This window comes from Eublepharis macularius, chromosome 11 (genome assembly GCF_028583425.1).
Source record: "Eublepharis macularius isolate TG4126 chromosome 11, MPM_Emac_v1.0, whole genome shotgun sequence".
NCBI classification, from domain to species: Eukaryota; Metazoa; Chordata; class Lepidosauria; order Squamata; family Eublepharidae; genus Eublepharis; species Eublepharis macularius.
Genome location: NC_072800.1, coordinates 53,031,399 through 53,056,237, shown reverse-complemented (window position 1 = coordinate 53,056,237; position 24,839 = coordinate 53,031,399). Strand labels below are relative to the sequence as shown.

At 40.2% G+C, this 24,839-nt stretch overlaps 1 protein-coding gene across 1 annotated transcript in view; it reads left to right on the top strand.

Moving 5' to 3' along the window:
• The window catches only part of HDAC9 (histone deacetylase 9), a 572,443-nt gene that overhangs the window by 419,056 nt on the left and 128,548 nt on the right, over positions 1–24,839 (top strand). The window contains exons 18-19 of the mRNA XM_054990743.1: positions 20,707–20,762; positions 21,024–21,111. Coding sequence (XP_054846718.1) covers positions 20,707–20,762; positions 21,024–21,111 — 144 coding nt within the window. The remainder of the gene's footprint in view (positions 1–20,706; positions 20,763–21,023; positions 21,112–24,839) is intronic.

The following is a 24,839-nucleotide window of genomic DNA, read 5'->3' as shown; positions in this document are numbered from 1 at the left end:
CATGAAAAGGGAAGGGGGCTATACTTGTTAATGACATCTGAATGCAGTAGGACATGCACACATGGTCACATAGAAATATGTGGCATAACTTAACAGTGTGTCGATTTACCAGATTCTGGACTTCACACACCAGTAGATTCCCTGTCCAGATATGCCTGATGCATATAATAACGTGAAAATGGGAGCTTTTAAGCATTTCTAACCAATCTCCCCAATCCCCCCTCCCATCCTATGAAAGACTTAGAACAGCAGCATGACTTGATAACTGACCAAAACCAGGCAAATTTAAAATGCCGGATCTGTAGCTACAATAAACATCTCTTCATTCCATTTGAAATCCCTTGTGAACTATTTGGTCCTTTTATTGTTTCTGGCCAGTGGACTAAGTACCAGCTGTGAAACTGTAAAACAATACAGCCTACTTGAATCTCACTTTAAGGACAGATAGTAAATTATTCCTTGTTGTAAAGGGGGGAAAGTCACCTCTACCTGTGGAATCAAAACCTGCATATTTTTCCAGTGAACCTAACAAACTGGGAAAAACCATCTCCTCATCATGGAATTTTTCCCCCTATTGTTAGGTAAGCACTGTGAGCTGATATTTAGCTTGTCACTCTATGCATTAATGATCCTAGAGCACAGCAGTCTTCGCCGACAGTGAATGATGAGCAGTCTAATGATGTTGCTGTCTTTCCATTCCATTCTCTTCTCATCCTATGTGACGTGACATCTATTAACCTTGCTTGACAGTTTTTCTTGAATGAGATGAGCCTGAAGGAGATTTTCAGATCTTGCATCTTATGGGAAACAAAAGCAAGCCTTGTGACCTCTTTAAGACCAGCAGATTGACAGTGCAGTTACTCCAGCCTTTGTGTTTAGATAGGAGCAACTCTGTATAGGATTGCACTGTTACTGTGGCAGAAGCTTTGGTGGACTAGGGCCCACTTGCATGGATCTAATGAATGTCATGTATCTGATGAAGGCTGCTAGTCCGCAAAAGCTTATATCACGATCTAGCTGTTAGTTCTTTTCGATAATGACTTCCAAAAGCACTCCAACCCCCCGTTATTAATAATACCTTATTTCTATACTAAAGTTGTTCTTTTCTTATTATTAGTAAAGATCTTAATTATATCTTATCTTACTTAATTTCTTTAAAACCCCTCAAAAGACCATAATTGTCCCTTAACATCCCATTTCTTTTCCATGTATTTTTTCAACTTTTTCCAATCTTCCAAAAGTACTTCTGGATCTTGCTCCTTCAAATTTCTTGTTAGTTTGTCCATTTCAGCCATGTACAACAATTTCCTTGTCCATTCTTCAATTTCAGGTATTTCTTCTCTCTTCCAGTACTGAGCATATATTATTCTAGCTGCTGATATCATATAATATAACAATATCTTATCATTTCTATTAACATCTTCCAAATGCAATGATAATAACAACATTTCTGGATTTTTTGCAACATTATAACCAAGTATCAAAGACATCTCAGTACATATTTTGGTCCAAAAGTCTCTAGCTTTACGACAAGTCCACCACATATGAAATAGAGAAACTTCATGCTCCTTACATTTCCAACACTTATTAGATAGCTGTTTGTTGGCTATGGCTAATTTTTTCAGTGTTAAGTACCATCTATATAACATTTTATAGCCATTCTCTCTAATACTGGTACATGTTGATATTTTTAAAGTATTTTTCCATAATTGTTCCCATGCTTACATCATTATTTCATTACTACAATTTATACCTCACTTTACCATTTGCACCTTGACTGTTTCATCTTCTGTAAACCACTTCAATAACAATTTGTACATTTTAGAAATTATTTTACTATCATCTCCCAACAGTAATTCTTCTAGCTCTGAATTCTTGGTTCTAAGGCCTGTTTTTCTTTGGTCTGAATCAAATAAGTCTTTGATTTGTCTATATTGCAACCAACCATATTTGTTTTTTTTTTTAATAAATTTTTTATTTTTCATAGCTACAAAACACTACACAAAACTATCACAAGGAAAGGGGAGAGGGAAGGGACAAAGGGGGGGGTGGAAAAAGAAAAGGGGGGGAATGAACTACAAACACTAAACACTACACTTCAATGTTTCCCTTCATACTGTCATAATACAAAAATAGCTCCATAAAATAATGATGGAGTGGTTAATCATACAGAGAATAAACATTTCAAATTCTGATTAAACTTTCCTCCCCCTTCTAGGTCCCGGACGCAATTCTCTCTGTGCAACTGCTGTTGCGATGCTCTCCTCCTCCCCCCCCCCCGGCTCCTCCTTTTCTTCGTTCTTGGTGCAGCAGAGTTCTGGGTTTTTATTCTCAAAATCCTTTAGTTGATCTTCTGATAATATCTTATAGGCCTGATCTTTATATCTGAACCATATTCCTTCCGGGAATAACCATTTGTACTTTATTCCATGGTCCCTCAGAAGTGCTGCAAACTTTTTATATTTAAAACGCCGTTTCCGGACTAGAAATGGAACGTCCTTCAAAATCTTGACTTTCAAACCCATAAAGTCCAAATCCGCATTGTATGAGTTATATAGGATGGTGTCCCGGATCTTTTTAGATGAAAAGTCAATAATGATCTCACGAGGCAACTGACGCTTTGTTGCATATTTTGAAGAAGCCCGACGGACCTCCAAAATGGCGCTTTTGACCTCTTCTTTAGTCGTCCTCGCGGGTGTCGCCAGTAGTTCCGAGACCAAATCCCACAGATCCTCATTTTCCTCCTCTTTCACGTTTTGGAGACGCAAAATTGTCTGCGTTCGTTCCACCTGTAGCCCGATCAGCTGGTTCTCCACCAACTTCAGCTCCTTTTTTGTAGCCTTCACAAGTGACGCACTTTCCAGAGCAGACTTTTCTGCCCCCCCCCGCTGCTGCCTTAATGGTTTTCACCTCGCTTTCAATTGAGCCCACCCTTTGATCAGTTTCGTTCAGCTTGTCAACAAAGGGTTTTATAGCTTCCACCACCGCCCTGCGTACCAACTCTTCGAGCGACTCCCCCTTCTGCAAGGTAGCCGAGATTGACTTACCGAGAGCGGGACTTTGCTTCCTTGCTGCCATTTTGGGGGGGGGGGCGCCAACAAAATTCTGGAACTCAACGAAGGGGAAGAGCGAGTCTTCTTCAGATCAACCTCTCCTTCACAAACGCTTGTAGAACAGAAGGGATTCGCTTGTTTACAGGCTTCCGCCTGTTTCTTTTACTTGCCGTTTCTCGTTGCCCGGCGGCACTCGAGGCGCCGCGCACATCTGCCGGCCTCCATAGGGACAAACGGGCAATTCCCCCCCCCCCGCATTGATTTTCGGGGAGTTCTTCCCGCCGCGTCCCGGACCCTGGCTCCCTCCCTGGGAGTCCTGGGGGCTAATCCTTGCGGGTCAGCCGCCCGGTCAGGGTGCCCGGTCGTTTCCTCCCGGACCAGCCGAGAGGAGCGTCCGGCATGGCTGAGAAAACGAAACCGAATCGCAACCAACCATATTTGAATGGCAACTCCTCATTTGGTTTAAGGTTCAACTCATTATCTGTTACTTCTATTAAGTCTTTGAGAGTAAGCCATTCTTTTCCTTTATATTCTAAGTTTGGGTTGATCACCTCAGCTGGTATAATCCACAGTGGTTTCTTCTGATCTATAAATTTTTTGTACTTTAGCCAAGTCAACAATAAATTTCTTCTCAAATAGTGGTGCTGAAACATTGCGTCCATTTTATACTTATCGTACCACATATATGCATGCCATCCAAATAGTTTATTATAACCTTCCAAAGTTAGTAGTTTGTGATTGGTTAAAGACACCCATTCTTTTAGCCAGACTAAACATATCGCTTCATGGTAAAGTCGAAGATCAGGTAACTGCATTCCACCTCTTTCCTTAGCATCACAAAGAACTTTCATCTTTACTCTTGGTTTCTTTCCTGCCCACACAAATTCCGATATCTTCTTCTGCCATTTTTCAAATTGTTTTTTGTCTTTTACAATTGGTATTGTTTGCATTAGGAACATCATTCTAGGCAACATGTTCATTTTGACTGTGGCAATCCGACCTAACTACGACAAGTTTAGTTTATTCCATTTTATCATATCTCTTTCAATTTGTGTCCAGAGCTTTTCATAGTTATTCTTAAATAAATCAATATTTTTAGCTGTCAGCTCTATTCCCAAATATTTAGTCTTGTGTACCACTTCACAGTTTATTATTTCACTTAGTTCCTGTTGTTTCTTCTTGGTCATGTTCTTAGTTATTATTTTTGACTTCTTTTTATTTATATAGAAGCCTGCCAAATCTCCAAATTCCTTAATTTTTCCCAGTAGTCTTGGCAGAGTTTGTAGTGGATCTTCTACTATAAACATCACATCGTCTGCAAACGCTCTTAACTTATAGGAAGATCCCTTTATTTTTATTCCTCTTATGTCATCATCTTCTCTGATCTGTCTTAATAATATTTCTAAGACCATCACAAATAACAACGGTGATAGTGGACATCCTTGTCTTGTACCTTTACCTATTTCAAACTTCTCTGTCAGGTCGTCATTGACACAGATTGTTGCTCTTTGTTCCTTATATATTGTTTTTACTGCTTCTATAAATTCTTTGCCTAGGTCCATCTTTTCCATTGATGTGAACATAAAGTCCCAGTTCAAGTTGTCAAAGGCCTTCTCTGCATCTGCAAAGAAAAAGCCAACTTCTTTATCTGATTGCTTATCAAAATATTCAATGGTATTTATAACCACTCTCAAGTTGTCCTTTAGTTGTCTGTTTGGTAGGAATCCAGCCTGGTCTTCTCCTATAAAGTCCATTAACCATATCTTTAGCCTGTCTGCTAATATTCTTGCCATTATTTTATAGTCATTGTTTATAAGCGAAATTGGTCTGTAATTTTTCACATCTGTCAAGTCTTGTAATTCTTTCGGGATCAAAGCAATACTCGCTTCATTCCATGTATCTGGAAGTCCTTTTCCTTGAAGTGTATCATTCATTATATTTTTTAATATCGGTACAAGGTCTTCCTTCATTACTTGGTAGAATTTAGCAGTGATCCCATCCGGTCCTGGTGCTTTTCCAATCTTTGCTGCTTCTATTGCTTATACGATTTCTTCCTCTGTTACTGGAGCATTCAGTCTCTGCTTCATTTCTTCTGTTATCTTTGGTAGATCTGTTTTTTGCAAATATCGGTCTATTTCTTCCAAATTTACTGCCTTCCTCTGGAATAATTTTGCATAATATTTGTAGAAGGCATGCTTAATTGTTTGATGATCTTTGAATTCCTTTCCTTCCTCTATTATCCTACTAATGATTTTCTTCTCTTTTTTCTTCTTCAGTTGCCAGGCTAGGTACTTTCCTCATTTATTTGCTCCTTCAAATGACTTCTGTTTTAATACCTTTAAATTCCATTCTAGTTTCTTGTTGCTAATGGCTCTTATTTGCTCCTGCAGTATTTTAATTTCTTGTCTTATTGATTTTTTTCCCAGGTTTTTTCTTTATTTCCTGTTCTTTTTATGCAATTTCTCATGAATTTCATGCCATTTCTCTTGTTTTCTTTTCTTGTCCTTGTTGTTTAATGAAATTAAATTTCCTCTTATAACTGCCTTGTATGTGTCCCATACCATTTGGATTGAAACTTCATTATTATTATTTTTTCAAAAAAAATGTTTTGTCTGCTCTCTCAAATAGTTCAAGTTGTCCAGATTTTGTAATAAATCTTCATTTATTCTCCATCTTACTTTTCTCCGACCCATTATTGCTTTCCATAATATTGGATTATGGTCTGAACTCACCCTTGGCAAAATTTCCACTTTTTTTGTACTTAAAGCTAGTTCTTTTGATGTCCAAATCATATCTATTCTTGAAAATGATGAATGCCTCGCGGAGTAGTACGTGAAGTCTTTGCCTTTGGGATTTTCTTTTCTCCATACCTCCTCAAGTTGTTCTTGCTGGACTAATTCAAAAAATATTTTTGGTAACTTTCCAGATTTTTTGTTACCTCCCTTTATTTTCCTGTCTATTTGTAAATCCACAACACCATTGAAGTCTCCAGCCATTATCATCTGGTCATATGAGTCTTGATCCAATTTGTCCATTATTTCTCTATAAAACTGGTCTTTTGCACCGTTGGGTGCATAGAGACCAATTATCAATGTTTTTTTGGCATTTACACTAATTTCCACCGCCACATATCTTCCATTCTGATCTTGAAAAATTAATTTAGAGTCTATAGTCTCTTAATATAAATCACTACTCCTTTTTTCTTTTGGTTGGACGATGTTATATATTCTTTTCCTAGTTGTTTATTTTTTAGATATTTAGTATCTTGATCCTTAACATGTGTCTCTTGTAAACAAATTATATTGCAGTTTTGTTTTTTTAGCCAATTAAAAATTGTTTTTCTGTTTTGGGGTGAGTTTAGTCCATTTACATTCCACGATAATAATTTGTATTCCATTATGTTAAATTCTTAATAGCCTGGGAAAATCCTCCACATTTTCCTCAAAAAACTTTTCCATCTGCTCTCTTGTTTTGATGATGACTCTTAAAGCTTTATAATAAAAGCTTAGTCCTTCTGGTATTTCCCATCTGTATCTGCTGTCCTTTTCTCTTAATTTCTGGGTCAACTCTCTATATTTTTTCCTTTCTAGGAGAATCCTTTTTGGCATTTCTTTCATAATCTGGATTCTGTTTCCCTCCACTATTAAGGGATCTTCAAAATGCCTTTTGATAATTTCCTCTTTCATTGTTTTTGTCACTAATTGGACAATAATATTTCTTGGTATCTTCTTTCGTTGTGCATAAGCTGAGTTGATTCTGTATGCCAGATCCATATTTGCTGATATTTCCTCTGTTCCTTTATTTAGAAATTCTACCAGAATTTCTGTCATTCGTTCTTGTGCAGTTTGCGTATCCGATTCCTGCACGCCACGAAATCTTAGTTGCCTTTCCGTCACCTTGCATTCCATCAATGCCATTCTGTCTTGCATCCCTTGATTTTCCTGCTTTATATTCGTTGCTAAATCCTTAGTCTTTTGCTCTATCTCTTCAACTTTTTTGTTGGTTACTTGCAATTCCTCTTTTATTCCATCTATATTTTTTGCCAGTTTTGCTACTTCCGCCTTAATAGCATCTTTCATATCTTTTAAATCTTTTGAAAGCATTTCCTTCAATTTTTGCAGCAATTCTGTGTGATTCTCTGCAACTCTTTTTTCTAATCCTTCAATTGCTGCATCTACTGAGGCTTGCCATTCTCTGTCTGCTTTTTTTGTTGCCATCGTAGGACTCAGCTTCGCACCTCCCCACGTATCCACTCTTTTCCTTAATTCCATTTTGAATTCTTTTAGTTCCTCTCTTATCTCAATATATTTAAATAACTTTTATTTAACAATTAAAAATAGTTCCTTTTGATTCCAAAATGTCGGGCGTTTTTTCTCTATGGTTTCCTAGCCGCTTCTCTATGGTTACTGGCTTTGCTTCATACCTCACTTAAAATGGCGTGTTTCCTGTTCCTGTAGTCTTGTAGCCTTTCCAGTACTTCCCTTGTTTTGCTTCCAGGTCTTGCTTCTTCTAGTCGGTCTTCCTGCTTCCTGCCCTCTGCTCTCTTCTCTAGGCAACACATTGTCTGCTCCCCTGTTTACTTCCCATCTCACGATGCTTCCACTAGTCCACACCTCCTTTCTCATGCTGGCTATCTCTCTTCTAACCGCAAGTATGTATAAACAATATTTCTTTTCACTTTTTTAGTCCTTAAAACTTCGCCAGCATCCAAAATTTTACTCAATAATTGATCCTTGACGTTTATTCTATTAAATTCTGTCCTTTTAAATTTTTTATCCTGGTCTTTTCACTGCCATTTTGATTTACAAAGTCCGATAATGATCTTTACCTTTTTACGATTCTGTGGGCTGTCTGTGCTGTTTCCTTCACTTATAGTTGGTTAAAGCTGTTACTGGAGCTTGGTTTCTGATGATCTTATGCCAATTAAATGACTCCTGAGGCACTGCAGAGTTAGTAGCTCGCCCTTCTCCGAGGGAACCTCAAGGTGGTGGGGAGAATCCTTGATTCAGAACCCCCCCTCACCGAGATCACACTCTCTTGGGGTGCGCAGTGTTTGGGCCCAACTTCTCCCTGAAGTTGGGTTGGTAGCAGGCGTTCGAGCGCCTCACTTTCCAAAAAAACAGTGCCCCGGACAGCCCAGATCACCAGGCTGCTTCAGATCCCCATTAATCCCAAACTGGAAGTCCCGATCTAGCTGTTAGTTGTTAAGGTGTTATGAGACTCTGTTTGTTCCTGCTGCAAAAGACAAACTCCTCTGAAGCCTCTTAGTGCATTTCTGTTCACCTTTTAAGTTTTTCCATCTGAAACCATGCAAATTTGTGGCTCTCCTCAAATTTGTGAGTCTTCAGTTCACTTCAGTAGAAGTTATTATGCATGAATGTTTTATTGTGCATACTCATATCACTTATTAGAATCATTCGGCGTGTTAATGCTTAAGAATGTCAAAACAGACTGCTGAATATGGATTTGATTATGTTTGAACTGCATCTTAGGATTTGTAGTGTTTATGACATAGGAAAGATTACTGTAGATGGTTTGGTAAGAAAAATGTCAGCTTTGGCAAAAATCTTCTGAAAAGACACAGGGCATTAAGGCACATTATTTCAAAGATTTGTGTGCCACCTTTCAACCCACTGGTATCTGAGCCTGCAGTAAAAGTTATTTGGTCTTAAAGAAGAAATGTATCTTCAGATGGAACATGGTGCTTGGCTCATCTCTTGTCAAGAGAGTGGCTTGCCTAAGGCTGTCTAATGACTCTATGGTAGAGAAGAGATTTGTGTTAGGGACCTCCCAACTTGCAGCTCATTCTTGTAGCCACTATGTTACATCAACTCTCAAAATAAATGCAATAGAAAGGAATTTCCCAGCAAACTCTAAGATGCTGTCATAAAATTCCACTAACTTAGAACAGCAATGCAGTGGAAGTGTGTAGGGAACAGAGAAACCAATGATGAGTTCTGACATTATCTTAAACATCCAGTAGACCTGAACCAAAACAAGCATGGTGTCCCTTCAAATCCGTCTTTAGATGAAGTGCATACAAACTGCCCTTTTGGTAGTCAGGGATCATTTCACTGAATTAAAATAGTTTGAAATGAATATCCTTGGAAACTAAAACTGCAGACTTTTCTGGGATGGTTTCTTTTGATACGTCAAAACTGATCAATGTCAAAACATTTTTTGCTGTATCCAGTCATTGTTACCCTGCTGTCTGTTTGCTATTTCAGCATTACACGAATGAAACATAAAATTGTTATTTCAAATGAGCTTCACTGTACAGGTCAAATGCAGAGAGTGGAAGTGCTAATACATTAATCTGTCCAAAAGGCTTCCAGAATGTTTTTAAAAGGTGTTTCCCAATCAGTAATGAATTTCATTGGGAACCATTCCTTTCATATGCTTGATTTCAGGTGGCATAGTTAAAATATGACTGAGCAAGAGATGAGAACAGCCCCTTCGGGTTTAACCATTGTGGAAACATTAAATATAAGACAAGTGGTTGAGCTTGTGCCAGAAGTGGGGACCTGCCCCTGGGGGTCAGGAGACAACATAGGCACACTGTGCTGGGAAGAATCAGGCCACAACTGTATTGATTACAATTTCCTCAGGTCTTGGTGCAGCCTAGGCTGAGTACAGTGAGTGCAGCTGACTGACCAGCTGCTGTCAGCAACGTTCCCCAGCTGGCTTGTTGGCCTAAATGAGGGAAGAAGGCTGGTATTAGAGCTAGAACTGGAGGAAACTGCTTTTCATACATCTTCTTAGAGGCATGGTCAATGCATTAGCCCAGAATTGGCTGTCATGCACCCCGCCTCCCTGAACCCCTTAATGGGACTCTCCTTTATGAACATTCAGGGAGCCCATCAAGCACAACCTGTACTAAGCATAGTATATGTGCTTTGCTCTGGGGAAGGTAAAAATTGCAGGGCCTATTAGCTAATCAGAGCCTTGGGTAATATTCCCTCCAGGCTCTGTTAACCAGTAACCACCTGTGGACATAGCAAAGGATGGGTAGCCACTACAGAAATAAAAATTCAAAAACACAAGGTGAGAGGGTGAGTTTTGGCCCAGGAAGCCGGCAGCCCCTTCCTTTTAAACATGAGTTGCTGACCAAATTGAAAGCCCTCAGGTCTGCTGACCCCACCCTCCCTCAGTGATATGGCTGGAAAACTGCTTGAAAGCTACCTAGTTGACAGCAAATGCTGAGCCAGTCATCCTGTTCCCCCCCTTCTCCCCAGGCACAAATGATGCTCCAACTGAGAGCTAGGCATATAGACCACCTTTCTGCCTCAGAACCCCTTAAAGCTTTCTAGATGACTGACAGTCCCATGCAATGTTTTACTCTTCTAAGCTCATTGAAGTCAATGGGTTAAGAAGATCTAACTCCCCTTTGGACTGCACTTCGAGCCAGGTTATCCCTCTCTGATTCATAGCCCACTGAAGTCAGGGGGCAGCAGACCACAAACTATCAAGGTTTCTGAATCCAATCGGCAGAGTGACACATGGCGGTTTTCAGATTCTATGAATCACTGTTCCCTATCTGACTGTAGAGCATGTATCATAAACTGCATGAGACTGGGAGACAATTTGTATAACATTTCTGACAGTGTGCAGCTTGACCAACAGCGCAGTGATGGAGCTGGATGTAATAATGATATTGTTGCAGTTATTAAAAGGATCAAGTTCATAGTTCTCTGGAGAGAATATTGTAGCGCAGGTAAATTGGTGGATTTTTAGGATTTTTCTTTTGTTTCCTTATAAATATTAATGAGATGTGGCAGCAGAACCACAGTATAGATCTAGGTGTGGAGGGCATATGTCGCAGCAACCTGCTGAAACTAAGCAGACTTGCACCTGGGTCAGTAGATGGATGGGAGAGTTCTCTGTAAATCTTTATGGGTTACATGATGGAAGAAAAATGTAATAGAAATGCAGCAAATAGTGTAGCACTTAAATTGTAATGATTGAACTCTTCGCATGAATTCACTGGAAATGGAGTGAGTATGGGGCTCTTTCATTGATGTCAATCACATCTTATCACATGAGATCTAGAGCAAAATCCTGTGCATGTCTTCTCAGAAGTACATCCCACTATGTTCACTGGTGCTTACTCTCAGGTAAGCATGTATAGAATTGGTGTAGTGTACGGATCTGAATACCAAAATTTTAATATAGAATCATTATTCTGGCCACCTTGTTGGGCATTTACTTTGACAGGTGCGACTTTTCATTTTCTCAGACAGTTAAGGATTTAAAGACTATGCCTTGTTTTCTCAACCATGGTGTCTATTTCCAGAAGATAAAGTGGTGCTCCACTGTGTCTATTATTGGGTTTTTTTTAGGCATTCCAAAAAAAGCCCCTTGTTTGCATTCCTCTCTGTAAAGTTCATAGACTTTTGCATGCAAAATTAAAACCACAAATGGTAGTAGTGGGCAGTGGCAGAGCACATGTAGGTATTCCTGGATAGTTCCTCAGTCCTGGATCCATTTCAGTCTGGCTTTCACCCCGGCCATGGGATGGAGATGGTGCTGATTGCCCTCACAGATGATCTTCGTCGACATCTGGATCAAAGCTGGATGTAGATGGTGCTGATTGCCCTCACAGATGATCTTCGTCGACATCTGGATCAAAGCTGGATGTAGATGGTGCTGGTTGCCCTCACAGATGATCTTCGTCGACATCTGGATCAAAGCGGGTCGGCACTGCTAGTGTTATTGGTTTTTTAGTCAATTATGACCTTTTGACTCACTGCCTCACTGATGTGGGGATACATGGGGCCATCTTGCATGGCTGGTCCCTTTTCCTCACAGTCGGGGACAGTGAGTGGCACTTGGGGTGCAAATGTTGCCTAGACATCCTCTAGTATGCAGTGTTTCTCAAGGGGTGATTCTCTTCCCAATGCTATTTAACATCTATATGTGTCTCCTTGCCCAGCTGGCCTGAAGCCTTGGACTGGGTTGTCATCAGTGTTTTGATGATACCCAGTTGTACCTGCTGAATGGCTGGCTGGATGCCACCTCGGAAGCTCTGGCCAGGGATTTGAACACTGTGACTGTGTGGATGAAGCAGAGTTGACTGAAGCTGAACCCTATGAAGATGGAGGACCTATATCTGTGTCAGGGGTTGCTGAGTTCAGGAATCTGGCTCCCAGCCTTAGATAAGGTGTCTTTGATGCCTGCATCGATGGTGAGGAGCCTGGGTGTCACTCTGGATGCCTCCAGAGGCATCCAGAGGCTATAAATGGAGGTCCAGGTTTCGTCAGTTGCAGTTGCATTTTTCTATTTCTGGCAGCTCAGGCAGCTGTCTTCCTATCTCTCTCTCTACCCATGACCTAGCTACAGTGATCCACACAATGGTCTCCTCCAGATTGGACTACTGCAACTCACTCTATGCAGGACTACCTTTGAAACGGATCCAGAAATTGCAACTGGTCCAGAATGCGGCTACGTGTGTCCTCACAGGAACCCAGCTCAGACACATATTCAACTTCTATTGTGTCAGCTGTACTGGCTCCCAGTTGAATTCCAAGTCAAGTTTAAGGTGTTGGTATTAACCTTTGAGGCCCTTAGTGGACTAGGACCTGCATATCTGTGGGACCACCCCTCCTTGTATATTCCCTGGATGGAGTTATACTCTGAAGACTAACATTTGCTGGTGGTCTCTGGCCTCAAGTATGTTCACCTGGCCTCAGCCTGGGCCAGAGCCTTTTCAGCTCTGACACTGGCCTGGTGGAATGCTCTCCCAGTTGAGACCTGGGCCCTGTGGGACTTATTATAGTTCTGTTGAGTACAGAAGGGAGCAAACAGGAAAAAAAATGAACACGATGTTCCTTGTTCATTGCCATCCATGAACAGGGATTCACGAACATTGATGGACATGACATGTTCACAAACATGTTCATAGTTGGAGGTTCATGGGAGCCAGAATGGCCCCTTGGGACTTAGCTGAACTTGAGCCAGGGAAAGGAGACTCCATGGGTCTCCCCTTTCATGTCATTTTCTCTTCACAGTGGCAAAAACTGGACTGTCTGCTGGAAGCTACTTCGAGGAGTTACAAATTGACCTTCGCAATGTCCAATACCCACCAACTTTGCAGGGGACATAGTCTTCACTGTCCTCTGAAGGCCCCCCCACGTTTCAGAGAGATTGCACCCTGGGAAAGGCATGATCCATGGGTCTTTCCTGTCATTTTCTCTTCACAGTGGCAAAAAACTGGACTGTCTGCTGGGAGCTACTTTGAGGGGTTACAAGCCAGAAGGAGTTCAGACAGAGTTCGGACAGTCCATGCCTATGTTGCCAGGGGAATTGATTGAAAGGCGCCAGACTGGCTGGCTTTACAAATGGCTGACGAACGCCATGAAGAGGGCTTGGAATGAACACATGTTCGCTAGGAACGGGGCCTCACGAACAGCTTGCTCGTGAACAGCAGATTGGGCTGTTCGTGGATTTTTTTTGTTCGTATTGCTGTTTGTGCCCATCTCTACTGCTGAACCTGTAAGCTGGGGATGTTCCACCAGGCCTATGAGAGTGGTTGAGGAGCTGGGGAATTATCCTGCTGGTCCTCTGCCTGGTCTGCCCCACTTCTGCTACCTAACATGATCTGATCTGCCTACCCACAGTGATGTGTGTCTGAAGTTACTGTCTTGCCATATCATGGAGGTCCTTGTCAGACTCTGTTTCTTGTTTTATATGGTTTTAAATTGCATTTATATGTTTTTATTGTATTTATATATTGTAGGTGCTGTTATTATGATGATGTGACCTTCACTGAGCCTGCTTGAAGGGAGGGTGAGATATAAATCTAATAAATAAATTAACAAATAAATAAAAGTAGACAGGAAAAATAAAGCTACTCCAAGTGAATGTTTATCACCCAGTATTAAGGAGTAAACATAACAGATGGATTGAAATGGGCTTAAAAGTGGGCAAGCAACCAGATGTATCAGGAGAGGTTAAAGGGTATGTTTTGCCTAAAGAAGGAGAGAATGAGAAGAGACATGGTAATGGCCTTCAAATACCTGAGGGCCAGTCACATAGAAGAAAGCAAGAACTTGTTCTTTGCTGCTCCAAAGGAGAAGGCTAAATCTGACTAAAGTTACAGGAGGGTAGATTTCAGTTGAACATTAGGAGAAACCTCCTAATGGTTAGAGCAGCTGGACAATGGAGTCAGTTCCCGAGGGGGTAGTAGGCATCCCTCACTGGAGAAGAGGCTGAACTGCCCTCTGTCAGAAATGCTTTTGTCTGGATTTCCTGCACTGAACAGGGAATTGGACTAGATCAGTCCTTTCTAACTCTGTGAGTCTCTTTCAGCACCACATAAAATTTCATAAAGAGTAAAAGGAAAATGCTCCTCATTCCTCACTATGGGCTTGAGGAGGACTGCAACTCTGAAGGTTAAAAATAATAGACTATTCTTTGTGAGCATATTTATTTATTTAGAGAATTTGTAGCCTCCCTCTCCAAAATCTTCTTGAGGCAGCTGTTGTTTTGAAATCACGAAGATCCTTTCTCTCTAAATATGTATTTAAGAATCTGTAGATTGATTGCTGTGTAGTGCAGCCTTTGAGGATTTTGGAGAAGCCATTGCAAAGCAACCAGAAGTAGATCACCTTAAACCGGTAGTGACATCATTTAAAGGTGTTGAGAAATCCAGGAGAGGCAGGCACATATATAAAGGAGGTGCCTGGCACTTGTGGGTGGGATGGGGAGGCAGGGACTGATATGTTAGCCAGCAGGACTCCCTGAGTATTCTCCAAAAGTGGAAGCCTCCTCAAATACCATAATTGCTACTGAGGAATAAGAGGCAATGAAAGAGGGAGATATGAGCAATGTTTTGGTCCCCCGAGAAACAGTTACTTGTTTATGGCAGCTTGGGTATTTGAACTTTGACCTCCTGGACCCTAGACCAGCACCCTAATCACTACACCACACTGACATCTTTACTGGTCAATCAGTTTCCTTGCTTCATCACTATGAGGGGAGATTTCCTAATATCCATTCTAAGCCTTTCTTTCTGGGATTTGAACTCATTGCTTTTCTTCCCGTTTTAGCCCTGGCAGAGAGATTCTAAGATGGCTTCCTGCAAGTATTTCTCTAATTGGCCACACTGATAACATGTTAATCTGTAATCTGTGTTTGTATGACCTGCGTGCTGAAGCATAGTGGTTAAGTGGGTAGGTTGCAAATCAGCACACCGCTGGTTTGAATCCCACTTCTGCCATGAGCTCAGCAGGTGACCTTGGATAAGCCTTTCCTCTCAGCCCCAGCTCTGCAGGAGAATTAACATTGACCTTGTTCACTGCTCTGAGTGGAGCAATAATCTGTCTAGAAGACTAGTAAATAAGCACAGTAGTTGTTGTTGTTATTAATGGAGTCTCAGCACAAATACAGAAGTCATACAACTCCCTGTAGGCTTCTACTTCATTATTTGAGAACTGATGATGATGGAGAAGGGGATGGAGTACAGGAGTGATAGGTTCTGGAAAATAAGCAACCTATTTCATGTTTAGGGCACGAATTAGTGAGATTTTAAGAAATGAGACTCATTGTCCCTCCCAATAGAACAGTGATAGAGTTAAAAGAATGATTTTTCTCCCTGGAGTGACATCTTTGATGTACTGCTGATTTCTCATTACTCTTTCAAGCATTTCTAGACTTCAGACCATTTCAACTCAATCATATCTTGAAGTTTAAAATGCTCAGAGATCAAGCTTATAATGACAAAGACATGAATCTTTCCTGTAATGTGCATTTCTGTCAGTCAGTTTAACCTTCCGTCTATGTATAATGGTGTCTGTATCCTAGTATAAACAAGCGTCTGTGTAAAAATGCTTTGAATTTATGTGTGTTGGCTACACTTTTGACATATTGCTTCGGTGTTAGACTGTCTATCTTTGGAGTATATTTTTGCTTTTCGGTCTGACCTTCACCCACTGTTCTGAGATCACTGTCTGGTATTTAGTATTGCCCAAATAAATGAATTCACATTCCCTCTTACTAATAGGGGACGATTTTATTGAGAGCCAGAGGAAGTGTCATATCTTTCTTACAGGGGAACAACTTCTGATTTAGTTAAAGTCTGGCATAAATGATAAAACTTGACTGCATATTACATGGTCAAGAGTGGCCTGTGGTAGTGGAAAGTGGCTCTGTAAAGGCTTTCTTTCCAAGGGTACCTTTTGTAGAGGTTTTATTTGAACTGGCTTAACACTCCCATCTAGTCCAGCAAGCATGTACAAAAAAGCAGTTATTATCAATTGAAGTGGACTTTTGACTTGATTTGTTTTATATGGTATGTATGAAATGAAATCCTGCCCTCAAGTCATAGTTGACTTATGGTGACCCCCAACCGGTGAGGTTTTCATGACAAGAGACTAACAGAGGTGGTTTGCCATTGCCTGCCTCTGCATGGCAACCCTGGTCTTCGTTGAGGTTTCCCTCCAATTACTAACCAATGCCGACCCTGCTTAGCTTCTGAGATCTGACGAGATCAGGCTCTCTGGACTCTCCAGATCAACTCCCCCCCTCCCCGCATCTTTAACAGAGAAAAGTAGATGTGTTCATGTTAGATTACATGAACAAGAGTTTGTTCCAGGGATGGGTGTGTTGTTGGGTGGAATTTCTGTTTTCAAATTTTTCTTTTTTCAATATTACAATTGGTTTTTCTTATTCTCTTTCAAAGAGAACTTCTTTTTGGTTTCTCAATAATTTATCTTGGAGTTTTTTTAACTATATGATAATATAGATTTCCTCAGCTGTGGATTTCTGCCTTGTTGTGCCACTGCAATAGGATTCAAAGGGTAAAAAACAGTCTAATACAACAAGGATATGTTCAGACAAGTCCTGGCTTCTGTTTAATTGTTTCTTTAATGGTTCACCTTGTTCTTAATTTTTCAGCTATGCTCATATAAAAAAACATAATAGAGAAATACATTATTTCTTAAAGATCTAAATCAAATGTTCTTCTTCATGAAAGAGGAATTGATTAGAAACTAAATCAAATTCGAGAAAATTGATCAAAGAATTAGAACAATTCCACTTACCAAGTCTAGTAAGCGCACTGTGAGCCACTTCCACATTGTTAAGTGTCATGCTCTACCAAAGCATTTTAAAAACTTCTGAAGAAATGTTTTCCTATAAACTCAAAAGCATATTCTTACATTTAGATTATACTTGTTTTTAGCTGATACCTTACTTTCGAAATATTAGAGTAGTATGACCCTTTACAATTCATTATTCAGTATTGCCAGCTATTTTAATAGGTACAGGTTATAGTAAGCTCTTATATTAAAACAGAAACCATCATATTAAATGAGGAACAGGTATCATTATAATGTAGGTGAAAGAGGTTAATTTTGCATGCAAGTCTGGAAACTAACTTTATTATTGATACTTACTGTAACTTTAGAATTTTGTCTCCTGCTTGATTTTTCACAGTAAACTTGGTGGAGTAAACATAGAAAACACCTAAGACTGCAATATGGCTTCCTCTCTTTCTTGAAGTATTTGAAGTAAAAGTTAACCATAATGGGAAATAAAGGTGGTGCAATGTTTTGCATGTAGTGCTGTTTTATTTCTGCTTGCTAATGTACAGGGTTTGTTTTTTTAAAATTATTGCCGTGAGTTTAAATATAGGCCTCTGAGGAAAGAGGGGGGGGGCTGGATGGGTGAATGGAGTATAATATGATTCAATGGTAGTTATACCCTAGGGGTGGAGTGAACTGCAGTTTTGAAAGAATATGCTGAGAGAAAGTGTTCATTCTGGGCAAAGCAGGCAACCTGTGTGGAAGCCTGAAAGGGTCTCATTCAGTGACTCTGTGTGGTATTCTGAGAAATTCTGTCAAAGTCAGGCAAACTGTGTGTGTATACTGTTTGTATATCTGAGTGAGAGAGAGATCAGTTCAGGCTGTATATCTAGTTCAGGCAAGCTGTGTGGAAAAGCCTGAGTCTGTATGGGATTTAATCTGTTAGTGAAGACCCTGTGGAAAATTACTGTTACTGAGTCTGTGAAAATACCATTAAGAAGATATAATTGTATTTGAAATCACCAAGCTTAAGAACTATTCTGAAACCAACATGCTTATCAATACTTTGCAACCATCACCTTTATGTACTTAAAAATAAATTGTACTTTTGTACTCACAACAACCTCCTTCATGTGCCACAGAAAAGCTGCAGAAAGATCAGTTCTGCAGCAGATGCAGGCTTTTCCCATGCAGAACACAAAAAAGCCTGGAAAGCAGTTTGGAGACTGAATTAGGGTATTTTGACCATGCATGCAGAACTCTGGAGATAAACTGATGCAGTACAGGGCCAGAACTGATGAAAAAAATCCCATGTGGAAAAGACTCTGGCTGTTTCTGTACATTTGTTTAAGGCAACCAGGAATCTGGAGGTGGTCACTACGACTGCCTGGGCACCAGCTTTTATATTTTTAGCTGTGATGGTAGCCCTGAGCAGAGAGTGAGGGTGAAGCTACAAGTGACGAGTGACACTTGAACGGCAAGTGTATTTCTCCCTGTTCACTTGCGCTCCACTCAATCCACTTGCCGTTCAAGTGTCATTCGTCACTTGTAGCTTGGCCCTGAGTTTTACATTTGAGAGGCTTTCTCATATAAACATGAAATCATGTATCAGTTAATTCAGAGAGCTAAGTCAGAGGTTGGTTAACACTGCAGTATGATCCTTATCAGAAAAGACTGTTTATGTGTCTGCCATCCCTCTTACATTTCTGGGCAGTACTTATTCAGCAGAGATTTATAGGCCTGTTCTGTACTTCATGGTGTGTTGGGAGGAGATGGGAGATGATGTAAGCAGTGCAAAGCGGTGAATCAGTGGCTTAAGGTATTCCTTGAACATCACTACTTTTGATGGCTGCTGTGTATGAAAACCTTCTATAAAATGTCCAGAATGTGTGTTATAAACTGACTTAGGAAATACAATAAAGTTGCAAGCTTTGGCGGGCTTCTAAACTAGATTTATAGTCTAGTGAAATATGGAATTTCCATCATTCTTTTTCGAATCCCCCCAGTGACCTTTTTGTATGTGAAAGTTTAATAGCTCTTTCACACCAAAAGTAAGAAGCAACTGCATGTAAATAAAAATATTTGCACAATTTTGAATTGTTTACATTTTACGCAATTTCATAGTTAAATAGTTAATCAGTTTTGAAGTGATGGCTGACCTGTCCTTTCAGTCACATGCTTAGTGGTCTTCTTCTTGGACACTGTTTTGCTATGCAATGTTTGGCTTGATTGAAGGTGGGTTACACTTGAACTTTATCTGCAGGTTTGGCATGGAAACATCTGGGAATCACATAACCCAAGAGTTTCTTCCCTTAAAATTTTGATGGATTGCAGAGTGGGCAAATAATTATTTTATAGTGCAATGAAATGTGTGCAGACAGAAACTTGACATTAACTCTGTGACTGTTGCCCCATTTCCTTGTTGTTTTGGCCCCAATGAGTATATTTTCGATATGGTCTGCTATTTTTCTTTCCTCTTGCATAACTGTGGACCTCTGGGAAATGTTTTAATTAGCCGAAGGAGTTGACAGATAAGAGAACATCCCATCTATGCCAACAGATGGTTCTTTTATTCTGGGACAACCAAATGCAACATCTGGGGAAAAGAGAAAATATCTATTCTATATGGGATAAGGGGAAGCAGTAGACAGTGTAAAACACCACGAACAATAAAAAGTATGAATGATAACTGGAATCAGGTATCAGTGAAGGAGTAGGGAAGAAACCTGCCCTAAGCAGACGAATATAGCAGGAATGCAGCAGCAACAATGTCTAACAGCATTTATTCCAGCATAAGCTTTTGCAAGTCAGAGTTTGCTTTATCAGGTGCAGGAAGGGCTCATTCCTTAGGGTGATACATTTACAGTAAAACTGCAATAACATAAAGGTGGCAGGGGAAGGGGTGATGTTACAAGAAATAGTCTATTCAAAATAGGATCCAGGCAAAAAAAAGTATCAATCCACTCAGAGTGGGTGAATGTAGATGAGGACTCTCATATACATCCAGAGCTTTCCACAGAGCTATTCCATGTTTGCTAGTGTCATAGAATGTTACAGATGTATGATGTGCACACGGCGCATTCTCTGACATTGAAGAGAATGGGCAACCCCCTGCTTGAATACAGCTCATGTTGGAGACGCATGGATCCTGGAGCAGCAATCAATCACTGGTGAATAAACCCATCAATGGCTAGAAGCCATTGCAGCTAAACAACCCCCAAGGTCCGTGTGCAGAGGAACAAAACATTTCAGTATTAGGTGCTTTGGACAAATAGTTTGGGATGGCTTTTACCTCCATGCTCTGCTGGATGTATTTAGCAGGTCAGTTTGAAATGTGGTGCTGGAGTTGATGGACTGTGGTGTGAGTCAGCAAGGCAACTTTTAGGATTGGTACATTTTCAAAACATGTGGCACTGTTTTCATGTATATAATTTTATAAGCTATGTTTCTTTGTAAAGCATTATATGGGCTTCTGTTAATTTTCTGAAAGGGTAACAAGAACAGGAAAAAGGTGCTTAGTTCAGTTGTCTTGAATACTTGTTTGCTTGCTGTTCAGTAGAAAGACAACAGAGTCTTTCCCCCCCTTTCTTCTTTCAAAGTCTGGTAATTGAAAACCTATCTTGTTCTTACAGAATGGTTTTGCTGTTGTAAGGCCCCCAGGCCATCATGCTGAAGAATCAACAGCCATGTAAGTACCAGGGAATATTGCCCATCTTGGAGCACTAGGGTTACTGGCAATCACCTGCAATGTGCATGTCTCTGAGGAACTCTAATTGTTAGCAGATGACTGAAAAGGCTTTTGAGGTACTCCCAGAAGCAGATTTATGGTCTCAGAGATCATACAGCTTTTTAAACACACACACACACACACAAATGCCCAGAACATTATTTATAACTGTTTTCCTGACTGATGTGCTTTGTAAAATTTCTGTTCTTCTCTATTCCACAGGGGGTTCTGCTTTTTTAATTCGGTTGCAATTACTGCCAAATACTTGAGAGACAAGCTAAATATAGGCAAGATATTGATTGTAGATCTGGTATGTATTCTTGGCAAGCATCATCATTTCAGTACATCTAGATAAAAAGAGGGGAGGAGGGAAGAAAAAAAGTTTTGAATTTTTCTTTTATATGTCAGGGCTTTCCTGCCTTTAATACTTACAAGTAATAAAGGTGTGCGTTTCCTCTGAATTTGGGAACTCATTAAATCCAGGATGGCAGGACTGAAACCATAAACATGTATGTTTCACTTTAATGGTGTTAACTGCAATTTAATGAGAAGAAGGCGCAGATCGGGGTGACTTTTATGGTCCTTAAATGAATTGATACTTCCACTGCTAAAATGACCCAACAAGTACCCAAGTTTACTTTTCCCTACAGAATATAAATTTGAAATAGTTAAATGACATGGCTTCGGTAACCAGTTTGGCTTTCTTTCTTAAGCTGACATTAACTCAGCTAGTAGTGCAATCCTGACATTACTGAAACAAATCAAGAAGATCTGGTTTTCAGAGAGATTTCCAAATCCCATATGCCAGTATGGGATGCTGCTTGAAGGAAAACTAATTTAATAGCACAACAAGTCAACCTCCGTGGATTAGATTTATCTTTGCTAGAGTTTCAAACAAATGGTTTCTTCAAACACAGTTGTCATTTGGCCTGTTGTCTATACATTCTGCTTGTGAAAAATGAATTGGAGCTTTTCCTCCTACTTAAGGTTCAACTCCATATACAGCCTTAAGGAAAAGCCAAAGGTTGATTTATGAGCACCATTTTTGTTTTGCCTACGCTTCGGAAGGAGGTGTAATAAGTTGTCTGAAAAAGCATAGACAGGAAATGAACCCTGGCATCCAAACCTAACCAGTTACATCTGCATTTAATTAATTTTTGCAGGTGATAAAAGATTTAAAGACAAAATATGGTCAAGTTTTTTTTTAAAAAAACTACAGCTTAATACTTTAATTTTTATCATTATCAGTACTAATAATTAAATCTTATTGTGAAGCCTTAATGACCAGCATTCCCCCCTGCCCCCATTAAATAAGTATACTAATAGTTAAAGGAGGTTAAAAAAATTCTACTGCTAGCAGCTTGTATCTGAAGGCAATAACTGAGAATAGTTTCTAAGCATCATATACCGTATAATATGAATATGCACAAATGGGCAGGAAAATCATGCACAAATGGGCAGCAGGTTTGGTATAACTACTCCTGTGTAACACAGTTGCAACCCTACATTCAATCAGTTGCAAAGATAACACAGCAACAATAGATATGGAAAGAAAAGCTGGTGTAGTTACACCAGTGAACATGTGCGTAGCATCTCTAGTCATTATATTACCAAGAAATCACTCAGTGGTGATGTCCCCGCCTGAACCGTACCAACACAAGGGAGCCAGAGGACAGCAACTGAGTCATGTTGTTGGTTGCTATAGGGTTCCCCTTATTCCAAATTCCTCAGTAGAACAAACACAGGGTCAATCAACTCCTTTACATTTTCATTCATAGTCCTTTTCATGTTTTTTTTTCATTTCAAAATGTAGCCATTGGGGTTTCCTTTTCACGAAGGAGAATGGCGAGCCCTTGACTCAAGTGCTGTTTTCTCAATGAAGAAAACCTCTTCCAAATTGTATTACTGCAGGGTGGGTACTTCTCTGGAAGCAGTGCAGTGATCTAACAAATCAGAGAGAACAATGGAAGGCCCAGTCCCAAAGTATACTATGGCCTCTTCTGTATGGGGAACTTTACATCAGGCTTTCTACATATTCAGCTCATGAGGGTCAGGTCTGCTTTATTGATCAATTTTGGCCCCACAGTGCTTCTATTCTTTATTTCTACACTTTGAAGCAGTCAAATCTAAGTGGTGTCTGTTTTTTATTTCTGCACTAGAAAATGCTCATTTCTTCTGTGGGCTTTGAGGACATATCAGTTTCTTTAGCCCAATCAGTCGCCTCGATTGACTGATGATTGGTCAGTTTCCTCAGGTGATTGCTGAGGACACTTAACATGGGTTTTTTTGTGTTTTTTTAATGGCCCCTCCCTCAGTTGTAAGGGTTTTTTTTCTTTAAGGCACCAACTTGCAACATTGCTATTTAATTTTTAAAAATCAGGGGGGGAAACTGGATTGGTTGCTGTTTAACCAATCAGGCTGCAGGGAGATAAAGGGGAGGGCGAAAGGCAGGGCCAGGGCCAGGCCTCTCACCAAATAAAGCATTCAAAAAAGCCCCAGTTTGACTTTGCTGGGGGAAAAAAATCAGGGTATGTGCTCAGGGAGAAAAGCTACAGAAAAGCCAGGGAAAAATCAAGTCTACAGCAGATGCAGCCTTTCTTTGTGCGAAATACAAAAAAGTGCAGGAAGCAGTTTGGAGGCTGTATCGGGGTATTTTGACTGTGCATGCAGAACTCTGGAGAGAAAATGATGCAGTACGGGGTCAGAACTAATGAAAAAGCCCTGTGAGGAAAAGACCTATGTAACCCATCCTTCTTCACTACATTTCTGCTGAGGAATCTTTCCCTAGGAACATAAAGCGATTACCTTGTATACCACTCCAGTATTCTTTCCCATTTAACTTCTGTAGTGCCTTGTGTGGGGTTTCTCCCTTAAAATACAAAGGAAACACTTCAGCCTTATAAACAAATAAATGGATCTCTCTCTCTCTCTCTCTCTCTCTCTCTCTCTCTCGATTTATAGTTACTGCATATAAGTGTGTTAAAAGACAGATATGCAGGGACATATGAACACCTATTTTTTAACTGAAATGCAGGGCTGTGAAATTATTTGGAGCAGTAGGTGCGGGTTGTTAACTATGATTGTTCTCCCAATAAAAATCTCTGTTGCTGCTTTTTTTCTTGGGGGGTGATGGATCCAGGTACTCTTTTACTTTGGGGGAAAGGGTTAAGCACATCCCTCCACCATGCAAATTAAATTCATAGCATGTATACACATGCATGCATGCACGCACACACAAATATGCACATCTTGCCCGCAACTTGTAGGGCCAGTTTTGTGGGCAATGGAGAGGCTGTTTTCTGAATTATGATTTGTGGACTTTCTTGTGTAAACCACATTGAATCCTGAATTATGGGGGATAAACTGGGCAAAACTATTTTAATGAAATGAATAATAAATGACCATTAAAGCAAAGGATGGGAGACAGGCCCCACATCTCATGTTGCCTGATCATAAAAGAACATTTTTACACAAACAGCAGGAGAGAGTCTCAAAAGCATTTCATGCTGAAAATCAGCCTAAGCCTCACAAGAAAATTAAGAATATACCAAAATGTAGGCAATAAAAGGATGAGAGAGCTTGCCTTTTTGCTGTCCATCAAGCAGAGGTGGAATTTACTTTAGAATCATTTCAATGGGGCCTAACAAATTCCTACTGGAGCAGACTGAAATGATGATCCAACAATGCATGGTAGACTTCCTAAGGTTGCCAACTTCAAGGTGGGGGGCTGGAGATCTCCCAGAATTGCAACTGATATCCAGAGATCCATTTCCGTGGAGAAAATGGCTGCTTTGGAAAGTGAACTCTATGATATTATCCTTTGCTGAGGCCTCTCTCCTCCCCAAACTCCTCCCTTTCCAGCCTCCACCCCCCAAATCTCCAGGAATTTCTCCAACTTGAATTGGCAACCCTAACTGTTCCTACACCCCCTCCCATAGCAAGAGATTCTAAGATATAAAAAATACTTTTTAAAGGGAGAAACTGGCATGCAATATTTTAACCCTGAATCAGGAAATCCCCAGTTCAAATCCCTGTTCA